The sequence below is a fragment of the Aphelocoma coerulescens genome, chromosome 1 (assembly GCF_041296385.1).
Source record: "Aphelocoma coerulescens isolate FSJ_1873_10779 chromosome 1, UR_Acoe_1.0, whole genome shotgun sequence".
In the NCBI taxonomy this organism is placed as follows: Eukaryota; Metazoa; Chordata; class Aves; order Passeriformes; family Corvidae; genus Aphelocoma; species Aphelocoma coerulescens.
Genome location: NC_091013.1, coordinates 35,040,413 through 35,063,038, shown reverse-complemented (window position 1 = coordinate 35,063,038; position 22,626 = coordinate 35,040,413). Strand labels below are relative to the sequence as shown.

The 22,626-nt window shown below is 38.3% G+C and overlaps 1 protein-coding gene across 7 annotated transcripts; it reads left to right on the top strand.

Moving 5' to 3' along the window:
• Positions 1 to 293: 293 nt before the first annotated feature.
• On the top strand, positions 294 to 20,464 carry CRLF2 (cytokine receptor like factor 2). 7 transcript variants are annotated; one of them, XM_069006846.1, is made up of 11 exons: positions 294 to 375; positions 655 to 728; positions 3,051 to 3,140; positions 10,155 to 10,183; positions 10,661 to 10,772; positions 11,485 to 11,657; positions 13,227 to 13,366; positions 14,077 to 14,239; positions 16,237 to 16,351; positions 17,386 to 17,470; positions 18,644 to 20,464. In XM_069006846.1, exons 1-11 carry the CDS (start codon positions 358 to 360, stop codon positions 18,914 to 18,916), a joined length of 1,272 nt encoding a protein of 423 aa, XP_068862947.1. In that variant the 5' UTR covers positions 294 to 357; the 3' UTR covers positions 18,917 to 20,464. The 7 variants fall into 7 exon arrangements, with proteins under 7 accessions (XP_068862947.1, XP_068862928.1, XP_068862984.1 ...); XM_069006827.1 differs by having other exon boundaries at positions 10,155 to 10,234; XM_069006837.1 differs by having other exon boundaries at positions 306 to 375; positions 588 to 728; positions 10,155 to 10,234.
• Positions 20,465 to 22,626: the final 2,162 nt, after the last annotated feature.

Sequence of the window (22,626 nt, the reverse complement as noted above, 5' to 3'; positions counted from 1 at the left end):
TTGCATTGTTCTCATCCTCTGTGTGTCTTCCTAAGACTTTTGTCTTCTGGCAGTCAGCATCAGAAGCCCTGGCTGCTACTTTTCAGCTCACCCTCACCATTTGCTTTCCCTATTCCTCCATGAAGTTTCAGGATGGATACTGTTTCCTCAGGCCAAGCAATCCAAAACTGCACTGCCTGTGAGCCCTGAAGAGGGGCCACATTGTGACAATGCTCTGTCCTTGTACTCTTGGGAGCAATGACCCAGAGGACATGGACAAGTTAACCAACCACACTGCTGCAGGCAGCCAGAAAAAATCCTCATAGAGAACAGATCCCATGGTATCACTCTCAGCTTTTCAGTTCATGGACTAGGATCATGAAAAAATCAAATCAGGTAATCAGAGCTGGCTTCCAGTAAGCAGAACCTAAGGCAGGTGGTTGGGCCAGTGGCTGCCTGCATGGGGGGAGGTGGGAGGTGCTAAAGCCATATATCCCTCTAGTGCCAAATATGATATTTCTCTCAGCAGTAGCAAAAATAGCTCAACAGTGCATCAGCTTAATATGAGCAGTTTGTTTGACCTAGATGTTGTCATTTTTATTCCTCAGCCCTAGGTTTGGGTTCCAAAGTAGTAAAAAGAGAAATTTTGTTTGACTAAGTTTTGTTTGACTTCAGTATATGAAAAAGAAGACAAGACTGGTGAGAGGGATAATTACTTGTGGTACCAACATACCCAGTAGAAGGAAATGGTGAGTGAAAATGTTGTGTTATTACTTGAGAATTAGACCTTGTTTTAGATGTAGTGTCTAAAAATCAATTATAATCCAGAAGGTATTTTAGATATCTTTCCTTTGTCTGTTCTCTTCCTCTATCCCTTCCCTCCAAACAATGAACTGCCTTAGAAGGTCTGCAGTCCACCGTGTTTTACCTGTGTGAAAAGCAGAAAGGGACAAAATTGGCTCCATCACACTCACATGTTCTCTAAGGAAAGACGTGACTCGTTTTTTGGAAGAAAACTGTGGTTTTAACCCAAATGGGGACATGTGGGTGTTGCCACGTCCTGGGGAACCAGATGATTTTGACCTTTGCCTTTGTTTGTTTATGTCACTGACTTTTGCAATGCTGACTCTGGAAACCATGAGTAACATTAGCTTTCCATTAACTATCACCTAAGACCTAGTTTAGTATTTCACTTTTGTGTTGCTTGTTACTTTAGTTCCAGGAATTAATGACTCCCTGAAGGAACCTGATCAAAGCAGGGACCAGACAGTTAACAGAATGCTGTATGTATGTCAGACAGTCGTGCTGAGGTTTCCAAGAATTACTGAGATTTGAATGGGTCTTCCTGGGACATGCAGATTTTGATGATGTGACCAAGCTGAAAGAGGTCTCATTGGACAAACAGTGTTGTTGGGTTAAAAAGGACAGCGAACATTTTAGGGAGGGATCTAAGAGGAATGAAAACAAGCCTAAACAAAAATCATGGCAGCACTTCTGGGTGTATTCCCAGCCACCCATACCTAGTACCATGCATGGCAGACAAGCTGTTACTCTTGAGAAATTTGAAGCAAAATGTAGTCTAGGGGTCTCTGGCAGGCAGTGTGGTGTGTGTGCCCAGGGCACTTCACATGCACCATGAGTGACTTGATCATCTGCCCAAGAAGACGTGTGAGAAGAAGGTTACTGTGCATTTTCTGATGCAATCATAGAAAAAGCTCAAGACCAGCTAGGAAAAATTGAGAACTGTCTGAATGGAAGATCCCAGAGGGTCATGATCAATGGCACAGCTTCTAGTTGGAGGCCTGTCACTGGTGGTGTCCCCCAAGGTTCAATACTAGGCCAAATATTGTTTAACTTATTTATCAATGGCTTGGATTAAGGGGAATATGCCTTCTCAGCAAGTTCACTGACAACACAAAGCCGGGAGGAATGGCTGATACCCCAGAGGGCTGTGCAGCCCTTCAGAAGGACCTTGATAGGTTGGACAGATGGGTGAGGAAGAACAAGTCTTAAATTCAACAAAGGCAAATGCAGGGTCCTGCACCTGGGCAGGAATAACCCTGGGCACCAGCACAGGCTGGGGGCTGACCTACCTGGGAGCAGCTCTACGGAGAAGGACCAGGGGGTCCTTGGACCACAAGCTGACCATGGGCCAGCAGTGGGGCCAAGATGGCCAGTGCTGTCCTGGGATGCATTAGGAAGGGCAGCAGCAGGTCGAGGGAGGTGATCCTGCCCCTCTACTCTGCCCTGGTGAGGTCACATCTGGAGTGTGCAGTTCTGGACTGGTGAGCACAAGAGACGTGAAGCTGCTGGAGAGGGTCCAGCAGAGGGTGACAAAGAGGATAAGGTGACTGGAGCATCTCTCTTATGAGGGCAGGCTGAGGGAGATGGCCCTATTCAGCCTTGAGAAGAGATGGCTGAGAGGGGGCCTCATCAATGTCTGTCAGAATCTGAAGGGATGGTGCCAAGAAGATGAAGCCAGGCTCTTCTTGGTGGTGCCAAGCAATAGGACAAGAGGCAAGGGGCAGAAACTGATGCACAGAAAATTCCACCTGAATATGAGGAAGAACTTTACTGTGTGTGTGACTACACACTGGAACAGATGGTCCAGAGAGCGTGTGGAGTCTCCCTCACTGGAGATATTCAAGAACCATCTGGACACAATTCTGTATGATGTGCTCTGGGATGATCCTGCTTGAGCAGGGAGGTTGGAGCAGATGACCCACTGTGGTCCCTTCCAACCTTGCCTGTTCTGTGACTCTGTGGTTGATTCTGTGATTCTGTGTGGTCACACCTCTGCACAGATACCTTGTCCTGGTTTTCATCAGGGCTATGGTCTCCTCTGATTGATACAGCTGTGAGAAGATAAAGCTGGCAAAAGAGGTACTCATATTCTGAGGGTTTGGGTTTTTTTACATTGTATGGAGAAGGTCCTGAACTTCTGATTTGTTTGTAGCTATAGATATGCCATTTTTTATTTCCTTTAGTCATTTCCTCCAGTTCCCTCCAGCATCTGGTAAAAAGTGATCAAACAGTGAGTCCAGACATTATGACTGCTCATCTCTTCACAGTCTGTTGTGCCATTCCAACCATGAGACCCATCTTTCAAGCATATTTAATGATCTTCATACTGGGCAACCTTGTGGCTTCTCAGTCTTCTGGTAAGTTCAAATCCCCAGATATTTAATTAAGAAATTGATTTATCAGCTAGCAATATTTCTGTGTATATTTTACTTCATGTGTTACAATATTCAGTGCTTTTCTTGTTGAAAAGAATTAACCAAACAAAAATTAATATCTAGCAGAAATTAAAGTGGTCTCTTAAAGAAAAAAGATAACAGATTTCTATGAAAGTTTTCTAACAGAGTAGATTGCAGCCCAAAAAGTCTAGCCTTCACTGAACAGAGAAGGATAAAACACATTAAAGGTAAGATTTCTGCACTTAATACTCTGAAAGAATGAACACTATGGGAAAAGATCAGCAATATGTTGCTTCTGAGAAAGCACCAAGGTAAAAATACTACTGTGGAGCAAAATTATTAAAGAGCAGTTTTTTGGCTGCCTAAGAACATCTCTATTTTAGATGTTTGTCTGCAATGCCATTACTTATACCTTATCAAGGATAAATGCATTATTCCAGAAATCAAACATAAAGCCCAACACCTACACCAAAAATCTAATCCTCACTCTAGTTAATTTCTCACAAGTTCCTTGTCATTAATTTTATAAGGAAAAAGAAATTCTTTAAAGTTATGATCTCATCCTATCCACCTATAAATCAGCTCTCTGTTCTGCCATACATATGGTAAATACAATTTCTGACAATGCTGCATCACCTGATTCTCCAGGGTTTATTGTCCCTGTGAGTCACTGGCTGTCCTGTGAGGGAAGGTGATTTCCCTGCCCTCATATGCAATCACCTATAGCCGTGCTGTGCTGATGGCATGCCTTTGTGGAATAAAATTTGAAAATTAGTGTTGTGATGCATATTTTATGCAGTGTTGTGATGCTTAGCAATGGTCAGTGATCTGAAAAAAAAACCAAAACACTGTTTGGTGGATTCTAAGAATTATGCTATGCAAATTATATCTTGTCTCAAAATGTCTACAAAAAACTTTCACTTGCTGTCTTTTTCCTCTTCTTGAAAAGATGTTTTCTGTTCATTCTCTGCCCTATACATACAATTCAGCAGTCTTGTGCACGAATGGCAATTTCACCCACATTTGTTCCTATTAAAACAATGAAACTGTCCTTCATCAACCAGCAGTATTAAGGCTCACTAAAGACTATAGGTTCAGATCTGGGTCTTGTTCTCCAGCAGTTTCTGTACAGTGTACTGCAATATGTGGAAGCTCAACATGTGGTTAGTTATCAGATTTCGTCAGTGTAAGGAAATCAAAAGTGGTTTTTCTTCTTTGTTATGCATCAATGAGGTTGCAACTGTTCCAGTACATGCATGTTCCATTCTGTTATCTTTGAAGATTCATATTTTGCCTCTCCCTTTCTTTTTTTTAATTTCTTCCATGACATTTAGACTTTTTATATGTTCCCTTTCAGCAGTATTTTTTCTCAGTAATAAACTTTGAAAAATAGAAAGGAGGTGGAATGTACTTGCTTATATTCTTGATCATGGTTGTATCTGCATAAATTTTTGCTCAAGAAAATTTCATTTTTTTTTCCCCTGTAGAAGTACTTTCCACACACCATAGTGGCATTTTCCATGTTTCTCTGTCCTGAGAAGAATTAGGTTCCCAGCAGGGCCTGTGAGGTTAAAGTCTTGTGTGGAACCTTACCAGTCCCTGTCTGGTTTAATGGAAAGTATAGACTTGGATAATTCTCTCTGAAGGTCTTGCTCCAAGGCACTGATATGTGTCCTGCAGCACTGCAGCATGCTGCATACCCAGCTAGACTAGCAGATCATCCTCAGACAGAAAGTTGTGCCACCATTTTTAACCCAGGGACTGCCTATTGTAGTGGGTTTGGTTTGAACCGGGCAGAAACACCAATTTAGTGTAGTGGTTTGGCCCAAAATACTCATTACTGTTTATCTTCTGTGAGATAAGAATTAGGAGAAACGCAAAGCAGGCACCAACTTTGAAAGAATATACAGTTTATTAACAGACCTAAAAGAGGGAAAAAAAATTATACCACACCTTCAGAACTCTCCTCCTCCCCCCACCTTCCTCCCTTCTCCTACTGACAATGTAAAAAGACAACCCTTGAGATGTTCAGTCTGTTTACTACTTCCATAATAACCTGGTTCAGTCCATTCAGAAAGAGAAGTCTCTTCTTGCTCATGCTATGAAAACAGTATCACAACGAGACAGCCGCCCACTTCCAAATATTGTTCAGTCCATTTAGGAAGAGGAGTCTCTCTGCTCGCATGTGAGTCCCTTCCCCCAACTTGCAGCTTTTCCCACAACTGCTTTTGAGGGTCCACTCTTGAATTACTGGGGTACAATTTTAAAGGTTGAGCTGTTCAGAAACAAAAGTTCTCTTCACCCATCTCTGGGAGCATTTCATCTCTTAAGAACAGAGGCCCTTCTCCTTCCCTGGGAGCAAAGGGTCTTCCTCATCTTCATCTTTAGGACTATCTCTGGGAGCATCTCTAGGAACTGAGGTTTTCTCCTTTCCCATTTGGAGCAAAAGTCCTCATCACTTCCATCTCTCCCTGTCCAAACTTCTCATGAAATTACAGCTGCATCAGCATCTGCTTATCTCAGCGCAGGTGTTTTTGCTTGCGAGTTGAACACTCCACCCCCCATATCTTCATGAAATTACAACGGGATACTCTGATATATCATAGCTTCAAAACAGAATTTCAGCTTTAAGCATCTCCTCTCTCTCTTCCCTCAGGTTTTCAGCTCTTCACAGCACTAAAAGGGTTAATCTCACCTCGGCCTTGCAGCTGGAATGTTGCTTATCGCAGTGGAGGGGGGAGAGCCGAGCCGCTCCGGCTGCCCACAGCAGGACTGTGGGGGGGGTTCCACGGCTGGAACAGGCCCATGGCTCCAGGCTGGCCGTGGCCCGGCCCGGCCTGGCCCAAGCAGGGCCTGGCCGGGCCCGCTGGCCCCCACACGGCCCCGCAGCCACCTGTGCCAGCGCCGGAAACGAGAGAGAGCTTGGGGGGGAGTTTGTCTATTCTTAAGTGTGGATCACAGAGGCGGTCACAACTTTAAGTGGCTTAAAGAATTGTCCATATTCAAACTGGCCACCTGATAGGTTCTATCAGGTCATGGGGAAAACTGTAAGCATTCCTTTGCGAGAACATCACTTCTGAGACTAGGCTAGCTAACCCATGACACTATTCATAATATTTTTGACCTTCTCATCTGTCCATTATTATAATAGAAAGAACAATTATAAATGTGTTGCTCTGGTATATTGTATACCTCCCGGATCATAATTAGAAGGAGGTTTTAAATAATTGCAATTACTGTGGGAGAGCTGACATATCAGCTGAGAAGGATCCATGATGTCAGGTCTGAATTAAAAAAAAATTCCATCATAAATGAAGGGAGACAAATGGTCTCCTCTATTCTTTTTCTCTTTCCTCTAACAGAAGATACAAATGATTCTGCCTGCAGAAGTATAGCTGTACAGTTGCTTAAAACCAAACACCTTTTCAGTTAATGGCAAGGAAAACATCATCAAAAAGAAAAAATACATTTCAGATAAAATACATATTCTCAGAGAATTTTGTCAATTTAATCTAAGCTTTAAAGAAAGGTTATGCATCTCTTCATATTGAAATTTAAATTATGCAACATATACATGTTATAATTTGAAAAGATACATGCAAATACTTACTGTACATTTACAAAAAATATGACTCACACTACATTCAAAAAGGCTTCAAAACTCATGAAATTAGGAAGCACAAATGAAAATTTCTCTGACTAGAGATCTGAAAACAAGTCTTTCATGATAAAAGATTGGCAAGATTCTGTCCTACATACCTACTTAATTATGTAGAGACTGACTTATTATAACATTCTTTAAAATTAGAGCACAAGAAAGATTACGTACATATCACCAGATGGTTTTATTACAATTTTTATTCCATGTCAATTAACTTTTTATTTATTGTTAAAGAATTTAATAATGTGTTGTCTTCCATTTTAGTACATAAATAACTGCAGCTGTGGAGTTTACATTTTTATGTTAAAATCCCAGCATTTCAATTCACAATATATAGGGATGTTTTGCAGAAAAAGGTTCTGATCTTAGAAAGATTTATTTATGTTGTTAAGTTGATACAATCTGACCAATCCTGCTGAAGTCAACTACTCAGAGTGTGTGCAGTTAGGCCCGTGAATAAATCACTGCAGAGCTGGAGCCCATCTGGTATTCTTTGCTATACAAAAAATGTTCATCATCAAACCCAAGATTTAGTCTTCACCTCTGAATTTCAGCCTCTAATAAGTAGCCGAGAGTTATAATACATTTGAAAAATAGAGACTAATGAGTGTTGTTTAAGGTTCAGAATTAATTGGTGTCTTTTGTTACCTTCCAACAGGCTAGTCAGAACAGACCCTTAGTTTTCACTTAGTGTCCACTTTGTATTTTGTGGAAATTCCATATGATTCCTCTTGTTTCCTTACTATTATCCATCTCTAAAGCCAGTCATATCTCAACTAACCCATTGAGAGTTTGAAGAGATGAAACTTCCTATTAAAAGAATGTTATGGGATTCAGATCTTTAATGCTGGTGTCCTTTTCACATGGGTATTGAGGGAAAATTTGGCACCCTGAAAAAGGATTTCAAGAATTGGCCTGCACAGAGATGGAAGGGTGGCTTGCAACTTTATCAAAATCTTTATTTTTCTGCTGGCAGATTATAGGATATATAGTTACAGTTTCAAGGAGATTTCCAAACATACATTACATATTCAAGAAGCAAATTCAGTCTAAATATTGTCACCATATTTATTGTCAGATGAGCAAAAAAATTTTAGATAAGCAATTTCTGTGTGCTCTCTCTCACAATTAATGAACCTGTGCTATGCCTCTTAATTCTAACAATTTCCCCATAAATATAATTCTCAAAAAAATTTAAAAAGTTTTTTATGCTGCTCAGTAAGATAAAATTAATTCAGAAAGAATAAGCATTCTAATATTGTTTTAGCACTCTGAACTTGGAGGGATAAAAATCATAGCATTGCAGTTTTTTCCTCTTTGAGATATTTAAACCAAGCTTTTCCTCTCCTTGCTTCTGTTACGGTGTTCTGTATTTAGGCTATAAACGCCTTTTTCCCTCTTCCTTCCTTTTTTCTGTACCTGTACAGCCCTTGTGACCAAATTGACTGAACAACTCAGATCGATTGGGATGGGAAGAGACTTTCTGAAAGGGGCATGTAGTGACAGGACAAGGGGCAATGGCTTTAAAATGAAAGAGACTAGATTCAGATTAGATATTAGGAAAACATTCTTTACTGTGGGGGTTGTGAGCCACTGAAGCAGGTTGCACAGAGAAGCTGTGGGTGCCCTGTCCCTGGAATTGTTCAAGGCCAGGTCAGATGGAGCTCTGAGCAGCCTGGTCTAGTGGAAGGTTCAAAAACATGCCCTACAAACAGCATTTTGTTTTCTGTCATTGTGTCCAACTATTGTACACATAGAAACAGCATCAGAAATTAATTTTGAAATGAATTACCCTTGAAAATATCTAATTAAGAAAGCAAGTCCTATTCCTGTTCTTATTTTCATAATTGAAGGATGATCATTAACAGATCTTTCTCAAAGTGAAGATACAGGCAATCAGACTAATTATACAAAAGTAGAAAGTATATATTTTGAGAATTGAAAGGATTCATTCTATAGTCATAAAAATTATCTCAGGACATTACAATATTCTGCATTCACTAACATTTATTTTTTTTTATAATGTCAATTTTATTTAAGGATGGAGAACATGTAATTGTACACTTAATACACATTAAATACACATTTAACTACTTTTCTAGAAAATCTAAGTCCAAGAAGTAAAGGATTTCAGTTACACTATATACTGCACAGAAGAACCATGCTAAAGTAGCCCATAAAAATTAGAATGTGTTAGTGCAATTGTAGACCAAGTGGACTGTTAGGCACTTTGCCATCACATTTCTTAGTGGCCTTAGCAAAAGACAAGATCATCTCTTAGACCTGCAGAAGGGAATTACGAAGAGCTTAAAGTCTTAGGAAAAATGAGCTACATAGATAATTTGTTGCAACAGAGGTAGAACTGGCTGGATAAACTCCATTTTGTTACACCTTTTAAGGTTTTTAACTTCTGGTTTTGCCTCAGCATGTAAACAAGATTTTTCTGTTTGAGAAAACAATACAGAACAAGCTTGCAGGCATTAGGTAAGAGATGGAGGAGTTAGTTTCAAGTTCTTTTCTTGAATAAGAGCAGAATCTTTTTTCCACAGCTCCATGAGCCACAAAGCAGAAACCTGAAGGTACATCTACCCAGTATGTCCTGGATTTTTGTCATAACTGTCTTGAATGATTTTGACAAAACTATGTGTTACAACACAAATACATCTCTATTAAAATGTTCTGACTAACTGTAATTAGAGTAGTCATAAAGAACTTAGACACAGAGATATAGGCATGAAAATAGGCAAAATGCTTACTTGAACCCATGTCTCTCTCACATTCTTTGTGCTGATTACAGAGCAAAAGATAGCAACTGTGAGACTAGTTATTCCTGATACCCATGAAATAATCAGGATGACTGGATGTAATGAAAAGCTCATAAGAAATATTCTAAAATTTTAAACTCATCCAAAATCCAGAGGGGCATAAAATGTACACGGCAATCAAAGCTAAAATCCTCTATTCTCCTTCTACACAGGAATATTCCAGCAAAGATTTTTAGTGGTAGACACTTCACAGCTGGAGACAGCAGTCTGCAAATTTTACCTTCTAGTGGTTTCTTGGGGATACATTTTCTTTATTCACTCAAGTAAGCACAATTTCACATCTTATAGAATGCAAAATAAATAATTCTTGATATAGAATGGATTTCTAATCCTTTTGCCTTCTTAATTTCTCCGTTTCTTCAATGTCAGGTTTATCTTCAGTTGTGGAATCTTGTGTCCCTAGCAAGACCACTAACAAGGAGATGAGCAGAGAGGAAATAATATCTGCCTGCAGTCAGAGGACATTAAATGATTGTGCTTGTATTTCAGGTGGAATGGGCCAGAGCGACATATATCAAGTATGCACCCACTTGTGCTGATCTGCTCTGTGTTCTTGTGGGTCTTGACTGGTCGGTACTTCTGGTGTTAGTTCCTTGTTTCTTACCATATACATTTGACAGTTTACACAGACATTCCCTGTAGCATTAGTTCCCAAATAGTTTTCCTCAGCACTTATTACGGGGAAGGTTGTCCTCAAGGTATAGGCCTTATGAACATGCCCAGTCTTCACCTTTTGGTCCCAGGACCATGTGGCCAAGACTCTCTCTCATGTCACTGTGCATACCTTCATTTCACTATTTTGAAATGCTAATATCAACCTCTCTAGGTTATATTAATCTCTTCCCTTGTATTTTGGATGTTCTTATGTCTTCTTATTTTATGATCATCTGAATCTATTGCATACATATCTTTGAAATACTGATTGCCTACTAATGTCAAGGGACGTTTTTCATACTCAATCCTGAAATCATATTCTCTGTAAATGTTCTGAGCAGGTTGGAAATATGCCATCAACACCACAATAATCAACTTCAATAACGAGAAGATGCAGATCACATGGGCAACAAGAGAGCTTTTCCCCAATGAGAATGTGTCATTTTTTTACACGTGAGTATTGTCAGTGCCTAGTCCTCTATTGTTAAAGGATTTACTTTGGGAGAATGAAATATCCAAGTACATTCCAGTCTTCTGTGAACTAGAAATGTTTTTAACATTTGTTAATATCCAGCATGAAACCTGTTTATATTCACAACCTACAGAAGTATACAAATCAATAAACCTGGTGAGCAATCAGTCACAACAGAAATTATATGAAAGATTTGTCCCTCTTCCATCATTGTTCTAAGTGCTAATGTTAATAACAGTATTGAAAGTGTTTTTTCCACATACGTGTATATATTTTCCTTATTAACTGACATCATTAATGATTAACAGAAGTGTAATATTTTGGTTAAAGACAGTCATAGTACTTATCTTTGTTTCTGGGTTGTATATGTGAAAGAATTTTTCACACTACAGTCCTGGAAACAGGATCATGAGAGCATCTGTTTGAGCAAGTCATTCTCTTGTTAGAAAACAACAGCATGAACGAAACTTGATTATTTCAGACTGCATCGAAACCCAGGGCTGGAAATTCAGTGAAGTTTGGGTGATGAATTCCCTCACACCACTGTGAAATTTGTCACTTCAAGAAATACCACGCTCATTCCTTCCTTGGTATAGCATCTGAAAAAATAAAAAAAGAAAGAGCAGTAAGAAAAGTTAATTAACTTGTATTAATTGTTAAGTTTTCAATTTACCAATATTATTTAATTTACAGATTTGATGAAGGCAAGCACCAAGTTTGGAAGTCATGTACCACCTATTTATTGGATCAAGATTATAATTCTGGATGTCTTTTTAAGACAGAAGGACCCACCCTTGCCATCTCTATCAGAAACAGCAAAGGAAGTGAAGAGCTGTTTTCTAAAAAATTAAAATCTGATTTTTACAGTAAGTATGAAAAATCACAACTATTTTGGTAGTTTTAGTATCCTCACTGATTCTCCAGTTCTCTAAGTTTGAGAAGAAATCAGTTATATGGCATATAAAATGTTATTAGTGTGCATGTCAAAACAAAAAATATAGTTATTTCATGTTGATTTTTGTTCCTTGCTGTCACCAGTAGTTACATAGGCTTGTGTGCAGCTGCAGCTAAATGAGACAACACAGGACAGTCAGATTTGTCCCAAAATACAGTTTCAAAATCCGAATGAAAATGCTAAAAAAATATATATATGGGTGTGCTTTGTCCTGTGCAGGCCTGCTCATCAAGAAAACAAATAATATTTTTTTTTGTCTTAGTGTCGGCTGTGTGATCTTTCTCACACTGTCCACCTTCATTCTTTTGCCATCTTTCATGCCATGTGAGGCAGAAAACTGCATGTTGTCAAAGATGCTGTCACAAACCCATCACTGGAAGCCAATAGAAATTAGCTGAGTGGCTCTGGTACAGTCCAGCAGAGTAAAAGGCACATCCTACTACTAGCATAGAGATGATGTTCTTGTTTTTATTAAATCCTTCCTGTCCCCAAATACATATTTCTCATTAGTGTGAGATCAGTTTATGAAAAACTTCTGGAATTTCACATAGCTACATCGTTCAATGTGGAGGGATTTTTTTCTAATAGAAATCACACAGAAGATATAGAATGGAGAATTATCTGAAAAAAAAGATATATTCCAAATTTATTAATAATTTTTAGCAAAAGGGATTAAACACAAACCTGCCAAGGCATCAAACTTTGAGAATACTTTTATATCTCATAATTTTACCAATCTGTTAAATTATGGAAAACTGCAGCCTGAGCCTCAAATTTTCACTATTAAACACCCACTGATAATAAAATTAATTTCAAAAGGGTTAGGTAACAAAGGACAAATATCAAGGATCAGACTGAAATCTTTAAATTAGGAAGGCAGAATTTTCACAATACAAAAAGACAACTAAAGGGTTAACAAAGCAAGTAGCACTCTTTTCATCCCTTTATTTCCCACTGCTGAAGACTTACCAGCTGCATGGGTCAAACCATAGAGTTGTCTTCAGACCCTCTGAAAATGGTGAGGGGCAGATACAATTGTGTGTAGGCAGGAACCCAGTGCTTTTGTAGATGCCCCACCATATCCTGCATAGCCTCCAGCAGCTGCACAAGTCTGTCTTGGAGGTTTTATGGTACTGAATTTGTCACTAGATTTCCAATGAGGAAGCTTTTTTTCTTTGTCTGGATTGCAGGGAGTATGAGGAGACGGAAGCCCTTCCTTAAGTAGTTACAACAGGTTACTGACATGAGACAGTTACTGCCTTTGAATGTGGCACCTCAAATGGTGACCAGTGTCATGGTGTCAAGCTCCATTTTGATGTTTAATAGGGAGGTCAGCTGCAGAAGCAAAACCTCCAAGAAGAAAGTCCACCTTCTTCACTTACTACTCAGTGAAATATTGAGCCAAGGAAGGAACAAAAAATATTTTAACTGTAAAGTGCTTTTTAAGAAGCTATAGCAAAGTTTTTTCTCTTCTTCTTAGTAAAGCCAAATCGACCAGAAAATGTGACCTTCTTCTGGAAAGAGGACACTGTTACTGTAAGCTGTAACAAACCAGAGAGAGCTGCAAGGTGCTTGAGACTCGAGCTTCAATACAAGAGCAAGTTTGACAAAGAGTGGCAAGTGAGCTTTATGTCACATTTTTAATCAACACTAGAAGGAGTTGGAAGTAGTAAATCCAGAATATAAAATACTGTTGTTTCCAATATATTTTCAAATATAGCTGGTAGCAGAAAACATCCAGATTTTTAGGACCCTGGATTTCTCCATGCCAGAAATAATTTACTTTACAAGTTATAGGCAGTTGCCATGCAAAGAGCTGAGGGCAATCTAAGGGAAAAGTCATACATTCAGAATAAACGAGTTTGGAAAGAAAGAAGCAGAAAGCAGATTAGGGAAGAGAGAAAAAGAAGAAAAACTAATGAGATAGTATGAAAAAGGAAGAAATTACACAGGATTTTTATTTCTTCTAAAATTAGCTGTAAAGTATTTCCAAATGTTATTTAATTAACTTAAACTTTTCCTTTCTCAAATATAATATGTAAATATTTTGTGGATTGGAGTGTCTTTATATATTGTAAATATGCAATTGTAACATAGTGCACTATGCAATGATGGCTATGACCTTCAACTCAATACCATACAGTGACAAATGGATACGAATAGTCAAAAGTCAATCAAGAAACAGAATTCTTCAGAACTCAGAGAAGTTAACATTCAGTTCTGAGATTTGGCATTGACCTATCCCTTGTCCTAGTTGTGATCATGACTGAGTGCAGCATTTTGAAGCATTGTCTTGAAAACCAGAATTAACAATACACCTTCTTTCTCAGTCCAGAACTTCTAAGTGCTGCAGTGTTGCTGAGCAAGGCTTTGATCCAAGGAAGTGCTATTCTTTCCGGGTCAGACTGGGGAGGCTAGTACCATACTGCAACGTAGTTAACTACACCAGTGACTGGGAAGCAGAAACATTTTGGATGAATGGCATGCTATTAGGTAACAGCTAATACATATATATATATATAAATATTGTCTAAGTGCAAAAGAAGGAGTGACTGCAAAAGAAGCTGGAGACATGCAGCAAATGAATGTTGCACTATTGTGCTCCATCTTGTCTTATCAAAGGAAGTTCATGTGAATGTTTAATTGTGCATGTTTAACCCTGTCCACTTTGCTACTGATGGCCCCTAAAGCTATCAATTTATGTCATAATCAGCAAAGTTAAGAGTGTTCTCATTATCTGTGTTACCACAGTGTTGAGGAACCTCCAGTGACAGTGATGAGAGACCTCTGTGGGTATGGGTGTTGAAGGGGGATGCCCACATACGATATTTGGATATCAAATATGAACTCTAAGAAAATCCCTGATGTCCAATTTTTGAAGGCAGTTTGTTTTGCAAGTACGTCCGTTGAACTACAGGACCACAGGTCACAGAAGTCTGATGCTCAAGGGTGCTGGAATGATTGAAACAAGGAGAATGGAAACAAAAAAAAGACATTGAAGGGAAGCAAAGCCAGTATCAGCACTGCTTTCCTACCAGACAGTTGCATTTAACTGAGTGTGACTGACTTTAATTAGATTGTCAATGTAAACAGTATTTCTACTTCTTATCAAAACCAAAACCCACATTTGCTGTAGTTAAAAATAAAGACTGTACACAATACTAACACATTTATTTTACCTAAGCACAAAATGCCACCCACTAGGCTTTATCAGAATAATGAAGCCCTCAGTTGTCCAGTGTAACAAGATTTAAGTTCTCTAAAATGCAATGGGATATTAGCTTACTCAAAGACAATCTATGTACACAAAGCTGGGATGAAATCCTGGAGCATAATAGGTAGCCTGTGCCCTCACAGCCACAGTGCTGACCTACAGAGAAAGCTCTTCCACTACGCAAATTGGGAGCCTGCAAGCAGGTCCTCAGGTGTGGCTGGCAAATGCCTTAAATAAGGGCAATGTCTTCCTCTACACCTCTGAGAGCAGACAACTTACCAGCCTTACCTGAACCATTTGACAAGAGGCTATCAGCAGGTACCTGCAAGGAAGGACAGCACAGAGGAGACTCAGTGGTTAAGACATTCTGTGTGTCCCTAGATCAGAATTGGCATTGGCACAGCCCCTTCGCTGGGGCAAGCAGTTTTCTTCAGGACTTTAATGAGTTATTGACTCCAAATCTATAATCAGATAAAGCCATGAAGCTTTGAGGATTTTCATATACTCTGAAGATGTCACTTAGGGTGGGGAGTCACAATTTTATTTGTGGTTTCCTGGCAGCTAAATAGAGCAGGGTGATGGAACAGGCTAGACAGTTGGTCCTGTATGAATAATCATCCAGGATTTTGGCATTTTTGTGGAGACCGGGTGGTCAGTAGTAGGAGGCAGAGTTTTGAAGTTGCATTAGAAAAGCTGAAGGAAAAACACTGAGAATGCAGAAAAATGCACAAATTTATTAGTTTTATATACCTGTGTGTTAAGTGTTAGCTGGCCACTAGTTAATTTCTGGGTATCAGCTCTTGTGGTTTGCTGGCTCTTTGTTTGCTGGGCTTGTTTATTTGGTTTCTGTTGGGAGAAAAGATATTTAGGCTACTTGTTAACTTGCATTTGCAGCTTTAGTGATTGCAAGTAGGCATATGTAATACAGATCTTAGCACTAAGTTACTTTATCACTGTCAAGGCAATGTGATGATAAGTAAAAATACTTTATTCATTCATGATGTACCTACACTGCCCATAAGCCCCCTCCATTGTCCTATACTAAGTCAATTTAGATAAATAAAAGCAAAATTTTATTTTGCTGCAAGGTTTGAGGAAGCAGAGATTTTCTTTTCAGTCTCAATTGAACAATTAAACTTGTCTTATTTGTCCTTAAAAACTTTTCTGGTTTTTTTTTCTTTTTTAAAAAAATTCAACATTTTAGCGTGATTAGGAGCATTTACAGTTAAAGCAAAAAAAAATTGTTTTGACATACTCTTTTTGTGATTATTCTTAGATTCATGTGATGATGATACAACTTCTCAGTCAAACACAGTAATTGTTTTAAGTTGTTTGCTGGCAGTCCTTTTAATGATGCTTATCCTCCTGATTCTTCTGTGTAAATGGCAGAGGTAAATATAGATTTATTGGTTACTACTAAATAGCTATGTCATGAAAATAGAGCTATCATTCAGGATGAAGCCTCTTAGTGATCAAAATTCTTATCAAAAAAATGAAATCATTGTGAAGATGTAGAAGTCAGTAGCTTAATTGCTATTTGAGCAATAATACATCCTGGCCTTCCAAACACCAAGGCCTTCAATTTGCACAACTGAAACAATTCTGGTAAAAGAAAATGTTTCAGGATAAAATTCTGTCTCTTCCACTTAATTTCTTCTCTTTTTTTGAAATCTAGTTAAATCCTGAGAAGCCAATTATTATAGCTACTTCTCCTGAAAGGACATTCTTTTGTGTAATCTCCATAAATCTCAATGTCTATTTGCAGTAGGAAAAGTCAGCTTGAGCTTATTCAACTTTATTAAGACTATATCAACATTTAGATTGGCAGTTGAATAATGCTGTTCTTGTTTAGAATTTACAATTAAAAAACCCCCAAACAACTACCAAACAACAAGTAAACCAGCAAAGGCCCCACATTTTGGCTTTTTTGAGGGAAAAAAGCACCAAAAGTTACATATTTTCAGAGATGAAAGTATTTTTTACTCTAATCACGCATTTAGTTCATAAGCTGATTTTTTTCCTGCATTTCCATGTTTCACATTTATGTTTGTGTTTGCTAAGTCAGCCAATACAGCTGGCTGCTGCACCATCTTCCCTGTCTAGGGGAAGGTGACCAGAAAATGCAAGCTCTGACTACTTCATCAAGCAGAATAGCACATGCTGACTAGCTGGAAGTTAGTGCAAAGTCTGGATTTTGCTAGACAGGGGTTGGGTTGAAAATTCATTAAAAAAATACTCTTAGCCTGATGGCGTTCTCAGACTTTTATAACTGCTTTTTGACTTTAGAACATATTTAAAAGAAACTAAGAACAGAGTACTGTCATGTAAAATGTATTTGTGGGTACAGAACTCTGCTGAGGTAGATTTTTGCATGAATAACTGTGCTATAACAAAACACCAATTTGTTTCTTTTTTCTTTTTGCAGGGTTCAGATGTCAATCCTGCCTGCTATACCAGATCCAAAATACCTATTTGCTGATCTCTTCAATGATCATAATGGAAACTTACAGGTAAACATCACCTTCTTAGCAGGGCTGTGAACTCCACAGTATTGTGAATAATATGAAAGTAGCTACTGATTCTTGCTCTGCATAGATAGACAAGCACCCTCTGACCCAAGATAAAAGCCTCAAAGCCCTTCCCCAGCATCACCAAGAGGGTCCACAGAGCAAATACCAGAGCTCATACAATCAGAGCAGTGCTGCTTTGGTACTGTGAAAAGGCACTTGCTCTAAAGACAGAGAAACTGCTGGAGAAGAATTTAAGGGGGTCCAGAGGCACAATATCCACTGAAATGACATCGTGATGCTTGAATCCTTTCCTGCGCATGATAGGTTAGGCAGCTTGCTTCAACCTGATCTTGTCCTTTATATTTGTGAAGTGCTGAGACACTTTGGAGGTGTCAGTCACAGTAGGAAACATCCTCTCTTAGCCATGGAGGTGCAGGTTCACTAAACCTTTAGATATGGAATGGCTATCAAATGAATAGATTGCAGGTTTTGTTTTTGTTTTCTTAATGCTTCTTGTTAGTCCCTGACATCACATATGTGGTGTAGTTTTCTGTATTAGCTGTATTAGTGTTTACCTTAATTGCTAGTAAGTTTTCTCTGAAGGGGAAACAGGTTAAATATTTACATTTTCAAACCAAATGAAATATCAAAAAGCAGTAATAATTTTTCAGTGACAAGCTGAAAACTTTTTCTATAAAAGACAGCTTTAAACTCAAAGTGAAGAAGAAAGATACAAATTCAAATTAGTACTGCAGCATTAATACAGATATGCTATGTAGCCTAAATCTTCATCTAAATTTACTCTTAATTTAGATTAAGCCAGGGTTTGGGTCAAAGAAAGCATGAGTCTATCAAAGAGGGTACACCAGATATTTTACACATCCAAGGTTTTCTAAGGTGCCTCCTTAAAAGCAAAGATGTATTTAATGTGGTCTCAAGAATAAGTAGGAGTTTGTATGCAGTTCTGGAATCCTGCCTGCTTTCCTGCCATTCTGTCTGTCTTCTTTCCTGCTATCTTATGTCCTGCTTCTCTACATTGCTTCCTTTTCATCTTCTCCATTGTGGCTTATCCTGGAAAGATGCCAACATGAAAGGAACATTAGTGTCTGTACAACCAGGTTTCTTTTGATAGATAGCTCATCTCCACCAACATTAACATTTTAATTTTTCTAGGAATGGTTAGACAAAAATGACCAGGTGGTGTTGCAAACCAAGCTAGAATATGAAGAACCAGAGTCCATCACTGAGGCAGAAAGCCAGCAAGAAGATGGGAAGAACAGTGACAAACAGGAGCCTCTGGAAAAAACCTTCACTTTTTCAGGAGCAGCTGAAAATAATGACGTCAAAGCAGCTGAGATTGCCTGCCTGAAACCAACATCCAGCACTATGGCTTCCTTTGCTGGCTTCCATATTTTAAGGAACGATGACACTTATGTGATGTTATAAAAGCTGCATAATGCAGAAGGTGCTAGGAAATTCCATAAAAGATCCTGATGAGTTTGGGGGAGTGACTGAATAGAAAAGGTCATCATGATAAGATTCACATCAATAAAGACACTGGGCTGTGTTATCCAGTTTTAGATCTGTACTTTTCCAACAGTTAGGATCTCTTGGGCAGACTCAGTGTTTGAAACAAACTCCTGATAATTTACAGAGTTAGGATTTGTTCTTCTGATTGGGGTTTATCCCTAAGCCCCATTTTCCTGCTGTGGACAGGCGAGGACAGAGCTCCTCCATAATATATGTCAGCAGAGCTGAGACTTAGTCCTTCCACTTATGGAGTGTGTAGAGCAGAGCAAACTGCGCTGTTGTTTTACCCAAATGAAGAGAGAAAATGAAGAGATTTTGCTGTCTCGCGCAAAGAGTTTTTTGTTGTGTAACTTTGCATTTCATGGCACGCCTTAAAGGTTTTAGAGAGAAGGAATAAGCCCCATGTCTAAGAACAGAAGAGTGAGGATGTACAGTACTGAATCACATTTTAGCCTGCAGATGCTGCTGTGTAGGCAGCTTCCTCCAGAACAGCAGGGCTTGACATGTTTCCTCTGAAGGTCGTGTTCTCTGTATCTTACAGCCTGTGAATAGTCAGCATATTACAGCCTTTTTTTAGAAAGCTGAGGTTCATTTTGAACAGTACTTGTGTTTAACTGAGTTGCATGTATTTCAAACTGGGGTTAGGTGCAATCAGAAGCTGTAGACGCAAATTAGGACTTCTTATTCGTATTGCATATACTAATCTCTTGTTTTTCTTTAGAAAATGGGGGTTTGGGGTTTTTTTAAACAAGTTTTAAAAAATAAGTTTAGAACAATGTTTTAAAGTTTTCTAAACATACCATCTTTTAAAGTACATTTAATTTCAAATTTAAAATGCAATATACTAAGCAATCAGACTTCACAAAAAAAATCTTGACTATTCTGAGTTTCTCCATATCACTTATGCTACATGCTGTTTGAAAGCAAATTTTGTAAAAAAAATTTAAGTTTTAAAAGTATGTATGACCTGGTTAAGCAGATACAGTGTGATTATATGTTGAATTAGCTCCAGTTATCTACCTACCTATCAGTCAGTCATTAAATGACTTTATCAGTTGGCTAACCTTTGCCAATCACATGTTTTTGTTATGCAAACACCCTGATTTATTGTGCAGATTGGAAATTGCATGATCAGAAAGTTACAGTGACAACTAAAATATTTTAATTTAGTTCTATAAAAACTTCAATTCCAGATCTTTTCAAGAATAGTAAATAATAATATGGATCATTAAGTGCCAAAATCTTTGTCTACGTGTTCTAGTTTGTTTTAAAAAGAAAAATACAGAAATTTCCTGGACAACAACTGAGAAACTTAATTGGAAGAACAGTTCAGCTACATTCCCCAAGTTTTTTTGACATTGTCTCAGATTTGACTGTTCACTAACAAGATTAACATGCTAGCAAAGAATTTCCCATAATCCTGAAAAAAAAATTGCCTTGTCCTATCTAAAAGAGGTGTGGGCAAGTTTGGGGGGGGGGGGGGTGGGGACTTTTTGGGGGGGGGGGGGGACTTTTTGTACACTGCACACTTCTGAAAACTTTTCTGAAAGCTAACAATGCAAAATTTCAGTAGCACTGAAAGTAAGGATGAGTTGAATTTTAACCTAATTCAAGCCCTGTAAAATTTGATGAGCAGAAATTACCTCAGCTCAGCTCTTCTTATATGATATAAATTGCCATTTTTGCATAAGAACCAAAGAAGTTACAGTGAATTACAGCAGATAAGAAGCTGCTACAGTAATGATTCTATGAATAAAGAGGGAAGTAAGGCTCAGAATATTTTGTTTAGTTCCTTCCTCTTCAATCAACATCATATGGTTACCTGCAAAGTTAGCTAGATAATTTAATTAAACCACTTTCTGTTGGGTAAATACTTGTCTATCTGAATTCAAAATGTTTTAGTACATTTTCCTGAAATTTTACTGTGAAAAAAAGAGGAGAAAATCACGTTGAATTTTTCTGTTTAAGCAGCTTTCCTGAAATGTTAAAATCATGTTTTTAGTACAAACTATATCTTGTATTATATTTTATAGATAGAAAGGGTTTTTCTGTGCATGTATACAACCATGCTTACATTGTATATAATATATTAGAAATAAAACAAATAAAACACCCACATATCTCAAATATTTATTTTTTTTAAATCCCCGAAGGAGAAAATAAAACATTATTGGCATTCAAAACAAAACTCTCCTCCCAGCTTAAAATAAGAAAAAAAGCCTTCCACTCCTTAGAAACTCCACAAGAATGTCTACAGAGTGATGAAGCACACAATTAAAGGAACGGGAAAGGTCTTCCTGCAAGTACTGATGCTGATTCTATCAAACATGGTAGAAGAAGACACATACCATATTAACCACACTCAATGTTTGAGGGTATTGGAGGCTTCCCTAATCACCCCTTTCCATCTGCCATTTTCCACCATTTTGTCATCACTTTTTCTCCCCTCCCCTCGACTCCCCTTCCCCTCCCCTCCCCTCCCCTCCCGTTCCCTCCCCCTCCTTTCCTCATATAGTCACACAAATATGCATCCCATCTCTCAGAGCAGACTTCTACAAATTAGCCAATTAACAGCCAGACAGGAAAAGGCCTGTTCAGTTCCCCACAATGAGAAGAAGGGTACACAGTAACTTTCACAGCTTTGTCCTTATTTATTCAAAACTTGTAATGTTCTTCAAAGGCAAGAGTCCCTCAGATGCCACATCTTGTTCCCACATTATATCCCAAAGAAAGGGAAAGGCTTCATGTGGTAGTCCAGACTAACTGAACTGTATTTTCTCAACAGTAGAACAAATATACTGTGTATTCCCTCTTTGTGCAATTTATGTGCTAGCTATACCAGTACCAGGCCAATTTACATTGATAGATTGAACATCTCTATTGTTTGCTTTGATTTTCATGTCTGATTTTCAGTGAGAGGAAGAATAGGAGGAAATAATGTTTTTGTTAAAATAAGTAACAGAACTTACTGGAGCCAGTCTTGTAACTTCTACTTTCCTTTATTTGTTGTTTGCTTTTCTTTTTTACAATGGTGCTTTTAAAATTATTTGGAAATATGTTTTGTTCAACTATCAAATGCATAGTTTTAACCAGAAAATAGTTGCTTCTTTTGTAATAAACCTAGAATCTTCTTAGAGCGCATTTAAAAAAGCTTTCAAAACCATTCTTCCTTTTTTATTTTTTGGTAGCTTACATTTTTACTGTTACTAAACTCAGCCATGCAAAACATAGTTTATTTTGCTTTTCCCTTTTTCTGAAAACAATGCAAACTGCAAAGATGAAACTAGAGGGTCATGCTCATTAAACGCTTGAAACACTGGACTATAGAATTTTTTTTTTTTGGAAAAGCCACATGGGCCTAAACTTGCCAAAATACCAAGGGCAAGAAGTCAGCATTTTCCGTGGGAAAAGAAGATGTGACCCTAACTGACCTTTTGTCACTGAATATCTAAGGACAGATCTGTCACTGACTAACCTAGTGGCCGAAACAGCAGTATTGTGCAATAAGAGAAGAAATGCAAAAATTAATCCTCCTCTCCTGGAAATTTCTTGTAACACTTATGATTTGAGAGCTGGGTTAGTGCCCACCTGCACAGCTGGCTCCTGTCTGGTTTCTCGCTGGGAAC

Coding starts and splice junctions, on each gene's coding strand:
- CRLF2 (XM_069006827.1), top strand. Junction 14,240..16,236: donor GATGAATGGCATGCTATTAG/GTAACAGCTAAT, acceptor GATTATTCTTAG/ATTCATGTGATGATGATACA. Junction 16,352..17,385: donor CTTCTGTGTAAATGGCAGAG/GTAAATATAGAT, acceptor TTCTTTTTGCAG/GGTTCAGATGTCAATCCTGC.